This window comes from Myxocyprinus asiaticus, chromosome 17, assembly GCF_019703515.2.
Source record: "Myxocyprinus asiaticus isolate MX2 ecotype Aquarium Trade chromosome 17, UBuf_Myxa_2, whole genome shotgun sequence".
NCBI classification, from domain to species: domain Eukaryota; kingdom Metazoa; phylum Chordata; class Actinopteri; order Cypriniformes; family Catostomidae; genus Myxocyprinus; species Myxocyprinus asiaticus.
The window spans coordinates 25,192,351-25,207,750 of record NC_059360.1 but is presented as its reverse complement, the minus strand read 5'-3'; the positions used below and the strand labels follow the sequence as shown (position 1 = coordinate 25,207,750).

Below are 15,400 nucleotides of genomic sequence, written 5' to 3'. Positions count from 1 at the left end.
GCGTCTGGTCCATTACAGGAGAGGGAACGTGGAGGCTAAAGGGACATCTGTGGGATTTGAGCTCCCCGTGGAGCAACGTGGGGCGATACACACTGACAGGCCTGTCCAGAAAAGCTGTGGTCAGAGGTCTCTCAGGCGCAGGGCTGGTCTGAGCAGGCTGATGAGGAATGAGATTCACCTCTGTGGGTCTCAAGACTAGCACTGAGACATGGGGAAGATGTGAAGCACTTTTACATGGGGACTGCATCAGCACTTTAGAACGCACTGCTCAGGGTAAGGCATCCACCAAACATGGACAGAAATGACAGAGAAATGCTTACATACATAACTAAATATATCTTATAATACATAGTATACAGTTGAAGTCAGAAGTTTTCATACACCTTAGCCAAATACATTTAAACTCAGATTTTCACAATTCCTGACATTTAACCGTAGAAAACATTGCCTGTCTTATGTCAGTTAGGATCACTACTTTATTTTAAGAATGTGAAATGTCAGAATAATTGTAGAGAGAATTATTTCTTTCAGCTTTTATTTCTTTCATCACATTCCAAGTGGGTCAGACGTTTACATACACTTTGTTAGTATTTGGTAGCATTGCCTTTAAATTGCTTTGGTCAAATGTTTTGGGAAGCCTTGCACAAGCTTCTCACAATAAGTTGCTGGAATTTTGGCCCATTTCTCCAGACAGAACTGGTGTAACTGAGTCAGGTTTGTAGGCCTCCTTGCTCGCACACGCTGTTTCAGTTCTGCCCACACATTTTCTATCGGATTGAGGTCAGGGCTTTATGATGGTTGCTCCAGTACCTTGACTTTGTTGTCCTTAAGCCATTTTGCCACAACTTTGGAGGTATGCTTGGGGTCATTGTCCATTTGGAAGACCCATTTGCAACCAAGCTTTAACTTCCTGGCTGATGTCTTGAGATGTTGCTTCAATATATCCACATAATTTTCCTTCCTCGTGATGCCATTTATTTTGTGAAATGCACCAATCCCTCCTGCAGCAAAGCACCCCCACAACATGATGCTGCCACCCCCATGCTTTATGCTTGGATGGTGTTCTTCAGCATGCAAGCCTCACCATTTTTCCTCCAAACATAACGATGGTCATCATGGCCATTTTGTTTCATCAGACCAGAGGACATTTCTCCAAAAATTAAGATCTTTGTCCCCATGTGCACTTGCAAACTGTAGTCTGGCTTTTTTATGGCAGTTTTGGAGCAGTGGCTTCTTCCTTGCTGAGCAGCCTTTCAGGTTATGTCGATATAGGACTTGTTTTACTGTGGATATAGATACTTGTCTACCTGTTTCCTCCAGCATCTTCACAAGGTCCTTTGCTGATGTTCTGGGATTGATTTGCACTTGTCGCACCAAACTACGTTCATCTCTAGGAGACAGAATGCATCTCCTTCCTGAGCGGTATGATGGCTTCGTGGTCCCATGGTGTTTATACTTGCGTACTGTTGTTTGTAGAGATGAACGTGGTAACTTCAGGCATTTGGAAATTGCCCCAAAGGATGAACCAGATTTGTGGAGGTCCACAATTGTTTTTTCTGAGGTCTTGGCTGATTTTCCCATGATGTCAAGCAAAGAGGCACTGAGTTTGAATGTAGGCCTTAAAATACATCCACAGGTACCCCTCCAATTAAGTACACCTCCGATCAGAAGCTAATTGGCTAATTGCCTTAAGCTTGACATCATTTTCTGGAATTTTCCAAGCTGCTTAAAGGCACAGTTAACTTATTGTATGTAAACTTCTGACCCACTGGAATTGTGATTTAGTCAATTAAAAGTGAAACTATCTGTCTGTAAACAATTGTTGGAAAAATTACTTGTGTCACGCACAAAGTAGATGTCCGAAACGACTTGCCATAACTATAGTGTTCTAATATGAAATCTGTGGAGTGATTAAAAAAGGAGTTTTAATGATTTCAACCTAAGTGTATGTAAACTTCTGACTTCAACTGTATATTGTAGAAAACAGTGTAATTTGCCATGTAATGGAAGTGAAAAGTGACTCTGATCTGTCAAGCTAGAAAAAAGGACTATAAAACCAAAGAAATCGATACGACTCGTACACTATATTCCAAGTCTTCTGAAGCCATATAATCACTTTGAGTAGTGAACATAATGTTTTATTCACTCTCAAATCAAATGAAATCATTAATAAAGCTCTGAAATCAAATATGGCGGCTATGTCGGATACGTCAATAAAATCTAAGCTCATTAGTTCTAATCACATCTTGACACCAAATGTCATTACGTCATATTGCAAGAACCAACTGAGGTTTGAAGTTATCTAATTTCAATGCTTTATCATCCTGAGACCCGAGCGTGACTGCTGTGTGCATTTCCCTTTTTGAACTACTAGTACCTAATAAACATTTAAAAAATAAATACATTCTAGAACAAATAGTTTTCCTAAAATTGATGTCCACATATGTGTAAATCGGGACTAAGTTGTGAAATTTTAAATAATACCAAGCTATAGAAAGTCAGTTTTGTTTTTTTATCAAATTGTTTATTATGTTTCTAGGAGTGTTGGTTATTCATGTTTTTGAGACCTTTCAGACATTACATCAGAAATTAGCATAATCAATACAGATTTAATGTAATGGTCAGCAACCACGTTAAAATAAAATTATACATTAAAAATTCTGAATCTAAGTACTGATTACCATTGTCCCATGTCTGCCAATCATGTCGAGTGGTTCAAACATCATCTTCAGCCTGAAACTTTACTTTTGATAGGAAGTTTGGATTAAATGCACTTGGCTTCAAAGGAAAGCGATAGTATGCTCCCTTGCTCCCTATTTAGTGAATGGCTTAACCTCCAGTGTGCTGCCTTTCTGCATTGGTCTCAGAACAGTTCAAAATTAGAGCTGTCAGAATTAATGCATTAACGCATGCGATTAATTAAAAAAGTTTAACACGTTAATGTTTCTTAATCGTGATTAACGCATTTATCGTTGATACAGCATAAACTCTGGTGTGAAGGGCAGAACCTTTGTAATGTGTCCACCAGGAGTCATTACACTGATGCACACGCCACAGGGCCAGAGCCCTTCTACCAAGGATAGCCTACAAGCTTAGCATAACATAGCATAACGCGGCGGCCCCATAGACATTCTATGACAGTCTTAACACGCTAGTTGACCATTACACTCTCTCCTATTACAGAGCCGCAGAGGTTATCTCAGTAAATAAAAGAATCTCTGACAGTGCTTCCCTGTGAAAATCATGGAGAAAGGACCTCTTAACACTATTTGATGTACAAAACAAGCACAGATGGGACTTGTGATAGAAATCAAGTATTTTTCAGCCTATGTAAGGCACGTTTTAATTACCACAGAAGCATACCAAATCTTAACTATCACCAAAATGCAGAATGAGACGTTTTGTTTGCAAGCGCTTTTCATGGTGAGGTCAAAGCGGCGCACGACGCTGGCGTTACCACATTGACGCGAATCATGAACCCAGCTTCACAATTGCTGTAACAAAGTGGATAGCCACAGTCTACTGGCAAATGAATATTGTGGAGGATGACAGTTTAAGGGATTTAATGCCCATTGCAATGAATATGTAACCTATATTGGGACTAGTTTTTTCAATTAGTCAAACTCCCACTTAGACTTTGGGAAACGTTTAATGTTACTTGAATTGGTGATATTTTAGTGCATTGTTATTATATTGTGAAAGGCTTTGTTTGGAAAATGATAATAACGCATTATATTGCTACATATTTTTTTTGTTTTCTTTCCTAAAATGGAAATAAATGAATCTTGACCAGGAAAGAAGTATATATATATATAGTGTCAAATTCTGCGATTAATTGCGATTAACTACAAAAAAATAATCGCATTTTTAAAAATAATATCGACTGACAGCACTATTTGAAATGCATAGTATTTTTATCCTAACTCCATATAAAGCCTCTCAAAGCAAAAAAATTCTCAGTGTGAAAATGCACAGTAAATATAGGATTTCTAATGAAAACCTTGTGCTATTGTACACATTAGTGTACACTGTGTTTAGCAGCATGGTGTTTCGCGATAAATCGCTAAAATAAAAAAAATGGCATATCGGATGAAACTAGAGACTCTAATCTTTTGACTCAAACAGGTTTCAATGTAAAAACTTAATTAGGTTTCTTACCAGATGTAGTTTTGTTGGCATTTCTCCCAAAGGCAAACTCTGTTGTGATTGGCGCCATGTTGTTTTGTCACTTTATTCTGTGCATTGAAAGTTTATCCCTTTACTGAGAGCCCAGAGTCTCCTGAACTGAGATAAATCAGTTTAAATTAAATTAAATTATGCTTTGCATTTAGCAAAGACAAAATACAACATCCACGCATGTGTGCACAGGGTCGCATGAGGTTAAAAATTATTTGATTTGAGAATGAATAAGAGCTTAATTTTGTTCTGTTCATCACAGAAAGTGAGCACATGGCTTCATTAGACTTGGAATAAAGTGCAGGAGTCATATTGTAAAATCATAAATTTATCATAAAATTTACTGTGATAACATTTCTCCTTTTGTTTTCCACGACATAAAGTCATATGGGTTTGGAGCGACATTAGGATGAGCAAATAAATAAGAATTGTAATTTTTGGGTGAACTACTCTTTTAATGCAACATTTTCCTTGACCAATTTCAGAAAAAAACAAAACAAATTGCAGCATGTGAACATTTGGAGCTTTTTGGATAATGGAAATTGATGGTATACAGATTCCTAAAGTATTTTTCTTTGCCAAAAAACATATCAGCTATAAGTAAAACAAACAGGGCTATTTGGATTTAATCTGCTTAGTACATAACCTGAATAACTTCAGTCATGTTAGTATTATTGCGGCATTAATCAAGTTGTTGCGTATTAATGAGTTTTCAGGAAATGCTAATTACTGTCATAGATTCTGCAGCACCCCATTAAATATACAAATTACAGAATTAAAGAGCCAGAGCTTTTCATGATTAATCTTTAAATGGGGAAAAACTAATGATGTCTGTACAAAGTTTCCCTCTACTTTCCACTGACTGAGGCCGTTTGACAATCAATCAAATTAATTAAGGAAAATAATTTGTATCATTTAACATTTTGTGCTACAATAGCATGTAGACTTTTTGAAATTGCTTGATTCTCATGTATTACTGGCTCCCATTTTGTGAGAAACTGTATATGTATTTGCTGCCACTCAATGCAGATTTATATATAAAAAAGGTTTGCCTAGAAAAGAAATGAATAAAAATGAAATAAATTAATACTTTAGAAAACAGCACAAACATTTTAAACAGAGAAAAGAAACAATGCTATTACATATCAATGACAATCACAACTCAAGTCAATTCATCTCACCTATATAGCATTTTTAATCTCATTTTTGCTTTGAATTGTTAGGAGTTGCATCCTTTAACAAAGTCATATCGAGCAAAAGATTAGATAACCATTGATTTTTCTTAAGCATTGCTTTGGATACATTTCAATAATATTCAAAGTATTTGTCCCTGAGCATGCTATTTGTTCTCTGTTTTTTTCTTTTTTTTTTTTTTTTTTTTTTTGTCATTATGCCTCATTTCAGCCATTGAGCTATTCAGTCCAATTTATCCACTTCTCAAAGTTCAATAATAATAATAAAAAAAGAACAGCTTATTTTCAATAGGGGAATCTTTGTTTTGGGGTATTGAATCAACAACTTTATTTTTGAATTTGAGTTTAGATGTTTAGTATCTCATGCTCTTGAAATAAAATTCAGTGGAACTAAATGTGTAGAAAGTTTAAAAAGAAGTCAGCTAAAAGGGGTGTTGTCGTTCTGGTTTGTTCTTTGGGTTCCCTCATTAGTTGGTGGCCATTTATAATCCCAGCAGGCCCAAGGACGAGCTCACCACTTTGACTGCAGCCATTGATCAATTAGGGAGTGAGCTGAACTCAACTCAGGGCTTGATTTATAAAGATTTATCCGTTTGTCATTATTTAAGAAAAAAAAAAAAAAATGGAAATTGCAGTGCTAAATGTTAATAGAGTTAGAGGGGGAAATGGCCATTCATTTCCTGAAATTGCAAGGTCACAAAGGGTCAACTATTTATATGCACGCTCCTTAAGGAGGTAATTTAATGTCCCCAACTTCTTAGGGAGGATCTGCTAATTGCCTCGTTTTAATATAAATAAAGTCAGATTCCCCTGATATCTTAGAGCATGTGTCCAACAAAAAAAGACTTGTGACACTTCATGTTCGTTTGTGGATTATGCAGCAGAGAGAGGCCAGGGAACGGAGAGGAGGAAATGACATACTGTAGCAGGAGCCACAGTAAAGCATCAGTTCTCTCATAGGGAACACATCTAAGGCTAGAAGGTCTGAATGTGCCGCAAAGCAGTAGTTTTCAACTAGTTTTGCTTCAAGACACAGTTTAAATTGTAGATTGGTGATCCAACACAGTAGCAAAATGTTTTTTTTTTTTTTAACAAAAGTAAACAAAATTGTCCTTAAAATTAAACACTGCTACAAAAAATGCAAGACTTTGACAGACTAAATAGGAAAATTGACCACTTTGGTTACTAAATGTCATGTGAATTACAATGGTTTCATGCTCTTGGCAGGCAATAATCCACTGAACATTCTGGGTTGTGGTTTCTTTCACTTTACATAGTTTTGTTCATGGTTTGTGAGGATGCGAGCTTGTCACACAACATACTCACGTTTTCATCCTCCCAATCTGGCTAGCTAGATGAATTTGCACCAAAATAAAGTCTGAGTGGAAGCTCAATCTTTGATGTCAACAACAAAAGATATGGCAAGAGTTTTGCCTAATTTTGTGAACTTTTAATGTGTTTTCTCACTATGCACAATTCCAGTATGTGGTTAGTTGCAATTTATTATCTGTATCATTGTTTACGACCCATTTTTTTTATGAAGGCAGTTGAAAACCACTGCCACTGAGCACTTTTCCCCATATGTCCCTTCATTAATACCCGTTTCTCACCTGTGAACCATCGGTTTTGATGCTACAATTTACTTTGTCAGGAATATAAGTTCTAATTCTCTTGTCAGAGGAGAGGTCATCTGATGTTTGCTTCTGCTGTCACATCACACTGACCAATCTGATGGCTTGAAGCAACACATTCTGAGCATTTAACGCAATTAAAGTGCAAGTAATCTAAACAAATGGCAGGCTGAAGGATTTTTGCATTAGTAGATGAACCGGAACCTGTACTCATTTGGAACTCAATTCCCCAATTATGTTTGTAAACAAAAGTATAATTGCCCTTTGTCTAATCATGGAAGTCATTAATACATCAGGATGGAGAAGAGAAAGTAGAGAGTGATAGGGAGTGAGAGATGAATAAAGAATGTTTAGGGTGGAGTGACGGGGAAGTAGTTGCCCACTTGAATGTTTAAAAATAGTTCCTAAAAGCTAGGAGAAAAAAAATAATAATCTTGACTTTGATTTGAACTAATATAAAGTATAAAATATGCCAAACAATTAAGACTTGTATATTAAACAGTTAGCCTTGATGTTGTAAATTGTTGAAGGTTTAGACTATATAGCCTATATCAAAACAACCAACAGCTTGGAACACATTTAAAGGGGAATACAAATTAAGGCCTCACTGTTTCTATTAGGCTTCCACATTACAATGGACACATACATATCATGGTACATGTATGTATCAATTTAGTTAGAATCATTGTGTACCTCTACAGCTAACAGGACATTTTCTAAACCAATGAATCATACAATTTTGAAGCACATAGACACCCATACCTGTAAAGTCAGTGTTGACAGGCAGCGTTGAGCTAGGAAATCTGAAGTAGCCACTTCCTGTGAAGCGTCTCCCTCTTATTACTCGGCCCTGGGCATCCGACAAAGACACATCCGTCCGCTCCACATGATACAAAGGTGGAGGCCCATTCAGCTTAGCCGGGGCATCCCAAGAAACCTTTATTGCAGTCATATTCAAGGGCCTTAATGCAGGGGCTCTCAGACCTTCCGGAGCTATCATAACAGTAAAGAGGAAAGGATGAAGAGATGTGAGGAATGAAAAAAAAGAGCTGTGCATTTAAAGTCATCGCTCAGTTTCATGCATGCTGCTGTAATGATCTAATGGGGCTCTCATGTAGGCTGAGAGGAGGTAAATTACCTCGGCCTGACACATCCTCTGTGCATTTAGCCCACTCTGCCTGTCAGGCCGTCCACACCGGCAGCACTAATAAAAACCCCTCCATAGGGAATGGACATGTTGTCTTCCAAGGCCCATCACGGCACACAAGTCATAAATTATACTCAATCAATAGCACTTGAGTCTATATAATTGAAACTCTGATATCATTTCAAATCCCTCCTGCTGATTTAATAGGATTTGTGTGAAGTCTCGCTGGACATTTATCGTTTTCGCCTTAAAACATAAGGAGGTAAAAATGAAGTGTGACTGACGTGCCGTCACGTGCCCTTAAGTACTTCAAAGGAAGTGATTGTAATGTAAGTGAGTGAAATTGACAAGGGACAGTTCACCCAAAAAAATTGGGTGAACTATCCACTACTCACCCTCATGTGGTTCCAAACCCACAATTACTTTATTTCTTCCGTGGAACACAAAAGGAGATGTAAGGCAGAATGTTAGGGACTGACTGCCTCAGTCCCCACTGAAATTCAATGTATGGGAAAGAGCAGTGTCAGTATTCTTCAATTTTTTTTAAAGGTTTATAGGTTTGAAATGGCATAAGGGTGATTAAATGACAACAGAATTAGAATTTTTGTAAACTATCCCTTTAATTTACTCACTAAGAAGAAAGTAGTCATGAGTCTTACGTCCAAGACAGGTAAGAAAATTATTATATACTTTACAGTGAAAATCTGAAAACATGATTTTTCTGATTTTCCTGTTAATAAAACAGTAGTTGCACAGTTCAACTGATTCTTATTGAGCTTGGTTAAACGGTTTGTGTTTCCTCTCATCAAACCAGTGCCTTTTATGTTTTGACATGGTTCATCGGCTCTGCAAATAGGTTAATATTGCCTTCATCATATTAATGACTAAGTCAAAGACAGACATGTCGAGCACCAATTACTGTACAGCCCAGCCTGAGTGTTTGCTCTTTTTATGCGGCTTGACGTTTTCCATGGACTATAATACTTATTTCGGTAACAGGAAAAGTATTGATTTATGCATAATTGCCTAACCTTCTTGGGCAGGGGCAGAAATATTTGCGCGGTGTATTTCGAGTCAATGCGATGTGTACAGGCAGGGTGCACTTGTTCCGCTTGTCTTTATGGATGTAATATACATAAAACATTACCATCAACTCTTGATTAGCTGTTCACATTTCAACAAGATCAATAACGGCACTGTGGTTCCATTTTAAAATGCTACAGGCTTATGTCCTCATCAGAGAGGGCATGTGCATTCAAAAGAGAATTATAGTACCTTTTACATGGAAAAGAGGGAGAGGAGGGGCAAACTAAACCTACTTTTTTTTTTCTTCTTTTTTTGGAATTATGAATATTAATTGAACATAGATACACCAGATTTAGCACAATTTAGAGCTATTTAAGTTATACTTTAATACTATAATGGATATTAAAATACCAATTTATAAGATTTGATTGAAAAGAAACATGTCTACAATATATCTTGCAACTTAGATGTTATGGATTTTAACCAATAAAGACAGCTTGGCAACAAACAATTAAATTGATTCTGTTGTAAGTCCTATGAAAGTATAACAATTTTGAACAGTTATTCTCGCTATGCATGCACATTTTTCTTTGCTCTTTTTCACATTCTGCCATGTTGATTAATGTTATTTTCATTGATTATATGGAACCAAAACCTTGACCGCAACCAGAAGCAAAATATCAGATACTGTAATGTTATTTTGCTTGTCTGTTCAATGAAAACTGACACTACTGTTTATATCACTACACAAAAACAATTAAATCTTGCCTTAAAGGATTTGCATTAAAAGAAAAATCTGAGTAAAAAAAGTCCAAAATATTAACACCACATAGCAGTGTTTATTTCCCCAACTTTGTTTTATAGAGGTGAAAGACATTTATCAACACAGTTAAGTTATGAATAACTTAAGTATATCTCAGTTCATTTCAGTGGTGTGCTATTCAAAGTAATTTGATGTCATTTCACTCGGAGAAAGCAGATGCTAACTTCTCGGTTTGAACAGATGGTAATTCTGTCTAATAGTGCATTGATGTAATAGTGATGTGCATTGTGTATACAGACAGTCATAAAAGGGAGGTAAGGCTCAAATAAATTGCAATCATCAACATTAAATTCTGGCAGAGGAGTGGCGAAAACAAGGCTTGAGGGAGACATAGTCTTGAGTGGCCCAGACAACAGGTTGTGTTGGGTTAGCCGGCATGCTGTTTGTTCAGAGATACAAGAGGTGTGTTAGGATGTTTAGAGCAGCTTGTGAGCAGCATTTTAATGGATAGGAGACATGCCCAATTCAGCTTTAAGGAATAGTTCAACCAAAAATGAAAATTTGCTGATAATTTACTCACCCTCAGGCCATCCAAGATGTATCTGAGTTTCTTTCTTCATCAAAACAGAATTTAAGATTTTTAGGATTTCATTTCAGGCCTCCTTTAAACAATGCAAGTGAATGTACTCCATTTTTTGATGGTCCAAAATGCATATTTAGGGTGCATCAAAATAATCCACACGACTCCAGTCAACAAATAAAATTCTTCTGAACCCAAACGATTGAATTCCAAATAATAATAAAAAAAATTACTGCAGTAAATAACCATCCTTTTTTTTCGGAGCAATGCCATTGCGTTATCTACTTGTACTTTTTCTTTAGCAGAAATATATAGGCTATATGACTGTCAGGAATTCAAGCCACACAAGTTGTAGTTAGTGAAACCAAGTGCGAGAGCGTTTACTGAGATTCACAGGATTTACACAGTGAGATCAATGGTACAGGTGATAGTACAGAAGAGAAGCTTCACAAACTGAAAAAGAGGTAGCAGGCAAAACAGCAGAGTAAGCACTAAACAGATATCGAAGATCAAGAGCAAATACAGACAGGTGTGTCCTTTGTGTGAGACTTGACAGTGAAGTGGCGTGAAGGTGAGTTATTTATGTAGGCAGTGACGAGCGAGTGAATTGAGTGCAGATGCGATGAATTAGAATTCAGGTGATGAGAAGCGGAGCGCTGAGGAAGGTGCAGAGCCCGAGGGAGGCATGACAATGACAAAGATTTCATACATACCTGAGTTCGCTGGAAAAACAGCACGGGCACAGCCGATGAATTCAGATATCGACCCTTTGTTTCTTTTGATGGTCTGAAATCCTCAGGGGTAAAATGTTCACTGCACACCCTCCAATATTTGAGAGATGTAGGGGTATACTGATATCCAGGATCTGTGTGATAAGCCAGAGCTTCAATCGCTCATGATCATGTATAGGCAGTCGATGAAAAGTTTATATTTTTCCCGGTGTGCATTTTCTTTGGGGTTTCTGAAGGTTGAAGCATCCAGGATATACACGCCAAATGACCATTTTGAACAATACACTTGAGCAAAGACAATTAAACTTTTGTACAGCGCTGCTTCTGTTGTAAACAATAAAGCGCTTCCTGACTCCTCCACCACATGACGCGTGACCTTACCAGTGAGCTTACGTCATCCCTCTCATGAGTGCACGTCACAGAGATGTACAGAAGCGAACATTTGTAGTTAAAAAGTATATAAGTATTGTTTTGTTTCTAAAAATAATAAATCGTTTGGGTTCAGAAGAACTTTATTTGTCGACTGGAGTCATGTGGATTATTTTGATGCATCCTAAATATGCATTTTGGACCGTCAAAAAATGGAGTACATTCACTTGCATTGTTTAAAGGAGAAGGCCTGAAATGAAATCTTAAAAATCTTAAATTCTGTTTTTATGAAGAAAGAAACTCAGATACATCTTGGATGGCCTGAGGTTGAGTAAATTATCAGCAAATTTTCATTTTTGGGTGAACCATTCCTTTAAGTGTTTTGTAAAATTAGTAAACAATCAAGAAAAACAATAGTATTTAACAGGAAAATATGGCATACAGTATGTACACAAAACAAACAATAACACACCCACTCAAACAAAATACAAGGAACAGATCAGCCAAAAATGCAAATTCAGTCAATTTACTCAACCTCATGTCTTTCGAAACCCATTTGACTTTTGAATTAATTAATACATACAATGAAAGTGAATGGTGATTATGGCTGTCAAGCAAGATTTCCAAGGCAAGATTTTTAGTGAATAATGACTTATATTTGAGTCTGAAGGCCAAAGTATACTTCAGCGTTGCTGATCGCTCTGCGCACAGTATGCGTGATGCAAACGGCGTCATCAGCACAGCCGCGCGGCTTGCTTGCTAGATTGTCTTGATTCACGCATGTAGTCCTCGACTATACGTGTCGTCTGCGCATGCGCTGGCCATTGACTGTATTAAAAGTGTCACAAAGCAGTTGTAGTGTGCATGCATTGAATGCGTTCCTATTCGTTCGTGGTCAGAAAAGTATACTCAGAAAGGCGATGTGGTCGGCCAGCCAAAAACTAAGTATACCTGTGCCTTGATCCTCTCAAAAAGCTATTAATATGCTTCTGAAGAAATATAGTTCATTAAAACATAATAAATGGACTACTTTTACTATGTTTTAATGGTGGTTTTTGTTCTTATTAGAGCTTAACAGTGCTTGGTCCCCATCCCACTGAATGGTAAAGAGCAGCTATGACATTCTGCTAAATTTCTCCTTTTTTGTTCCATAGGAAAAAGAAAGTCAAAACAGGTTTGGAACACACAATATCAGAAACCAAATAACTAACGCTATCCTACGCAAAAGAAAAAGACCTAAGCAATAACCCTATAAACAGAGGAAAAGCGTTAAAAGCCCTCCGCCATATGGAAAAGCCGATGACATCGGCAGCTCTGTCGGCTGCAGCATATTGAGCTGACCATATGGTACAGCGGATCTGCGAGCCTGACTGATTCATGCCCATCACATTCCACAGTATCAATTAAAGCCCCTTGAAGGCTGCATGATTTGTGCCTGTGTTATAAAACCCTGCTAATTCATCCTACTTACATATTCCTTATAAATCACCGGGAGTGTGTGGTGATTCATGGCAATCGGGTAGAGCGCTACGGCACATTTTTCTCCTTGTAATTAACAGTAAATTGTTTTTACTGCCGCACAATGAATTTCTCGGCTTGGCCCACAAATGAAGTAGTAAGAAGCGGAGTGGAGAATCTTGAGTGAGGGGTTGGTTTAACTCATTAAGCTATTGCATGAGCCAAGATGTAAACGGCAAAATAAAGGAAAAGTGAGAGAACTGAAGGGGGAAATGAGGCTGGTGATTGTCAGGAAGTACATATTTCCTTCCCGTGCAACAAAGACAGGCCCATTGCTAAACTGAGAATATAGAGGGTAAGACTGGTCAGTTTCATGTGCTCTATATAAAAGAGACGGGCTAGTTATCACAATTTTTTACTCCAGTTAATATTTTTATGAAAGTCAATTTCTGTATCACCACATACCTTAAAGTCTTGGCTACAAAAAAAGCTATTAAATATTTTCACCTTTATTTCCCACAAAAAAAATAAAAAATACAGTTTACTGAACAATTGTAGCACTTAAAAGGGGTAGGTTGTCACAATTAAATTGATATTAAACAGCTTATTATAGGTTTTCCAGCTAAAATTAAACAGTTAAACAATTATAAAACAATTCATGAAACTGCAAACATGTACAAAGTAACATACAAAAATATGAAACCATTGTTTTGGCCAACAAATATTGTATTTAATATATTGTATATATTTAGAACATTTAAAACAAAAGTGACAACTAGCACCCACATGAAATTTATGAAAAAAAAAAAAAAAACATTGTCCTGAGAACAGGGTTTAATCTTTCGGTGAAACTCAACCTTCATTATAAAGCTGACCCTTGCCTGTATGTAGCCGGTGTGGTATTATTGAGTTTACTTGTTTGCCCAACAGCCATAGCAAAAATATAATGATATTTCAGATTTAGTTTGGAAGATGGAATTCACAAAAATGTTTAACATTTAAGGGGGTTGTAAATTACGTTTTTGAAACCAACATATAAAATCACTGCTAGAGAAAACATACATTTGTTTCTCTGGACTTTTGACTCAAAACCTTATAGTTACAGAGATACAGCCCTTGTGACAACTTCCTAATGTGGCAATTAGCCCAAGTCTCCCCTTTAGCATAGAGAAAAAGAAAGAGAGGGAGAGAGCGAGGGGTGGGGGGCACACAAAAATCTGTAGTCTGATAAAAAATAAAACAGTGTTCTTGATGACACACTTTCAGAAATTGCGTAAAGAACAAACCTTTTTCCTCCAACTGCTTCACTATTCAAAATTCATTCATTTTAAAGTATGAAAATAATATAGATAACCTGAGAGTGAATCTAAAATAGCTTTAGTTTGTATTCCTTTGAGATAAAAGACTTTCTCTGAATTGAGAGCAGGGCAGACCGTATGTGTTCCAGTTCGCCAATGGGTTTACGTACACAATTAAAGGTTGCCTAGCCCGGCTCTCACTTAGGGGGACAAACTGACTGTGAGCAATGATAGACACTTTCCATTAAAGGCAGTTCATTAATATTAACATGAGAATTAACACCTATTTGGTTCTTCTCTCTTTGACAAAAGCATATATCGTAGGACCAATACTGTGTGTGCACGCCATTATTATTTGTGAATTGATAAAAGTAGAACAGCTGGGATTGGTTCCTAGAGCAGTGTTTTCCAGCCCTTTTAACATGGTACCCCAATTTTAAATGTGATATATGTCAGGGATTTACCACCAAAAAACAATGCATATTTAAAGGCACTGAATTATTATTATTATTTTTGTAAATTAACTTATAAATTAAATAATTATATTATAGTAATTCTTCTTCTTTTTATTTTACACTTTTAAGATTCCCTCCTTTAGACCCCCAGGTTGGAAAACCCTGTATTAGAGCAGTATAAGGGTGGTAGTGTGCTAGTGTATAGTGGATGTATATCCTGGGGATGATACTGACCGGAGGGCAGAGTTCGGCCTGACCCAGGCAGACTGCTCACACAGCCCTGTCTGTTACACACAGTCACAGTAAAGCTGTACTCCTCATAGGCCTTCAGTCCTCCTGCAGTGTAGCTCCGTTCCTGCGCTGAGCCGCTGTACAGCACCTGACATAAAAAAACCCCCCACATAAAACACTGATGTTGTAAACTAAATCACAGTTTAAAAAAATGTTAAGTACTGTAGTTTAACAGACAAGCTACCCTTTTAAAAAAAGCACTTGTCAACACTAGAACTTACTAACAAAGTAACTAACTACTAAAAATTTAAATTAAAATTACAAAAAAAATGAAATGAAAGA

At 37.0% G+C, this 15,400-nt stretch overlaps 1 protein-coding gene across 1 annotated transcript in view; it reads right to left on the bottom strand.

Annotated features, from left to right (window-relative positions):
- ush2a (Usher syndrome 2A (autosomal recessive, mild)) overlaps positions 1–15,400 on the bottom strand; it is a 344,744-nt gene that overhangs the window by 218,459 nt on the left and 110,885 nt on the right. The window contains exons 19-20 of the mRNA XM_051723371.1: positions 15,062–15,206; positions 7,763–7,993 (exon numbers count right to left, since the gene is read on the bottom strand). Coding sequence (XP_051579331.1) covers positions 7,763–7,993; positions 15,062–15,206 — 376 coding nt within the window. The remainder of the gene's footprint in view (positions 1–7,762; positions 7,994–15,061; positions 15,207–15,400) is intronic.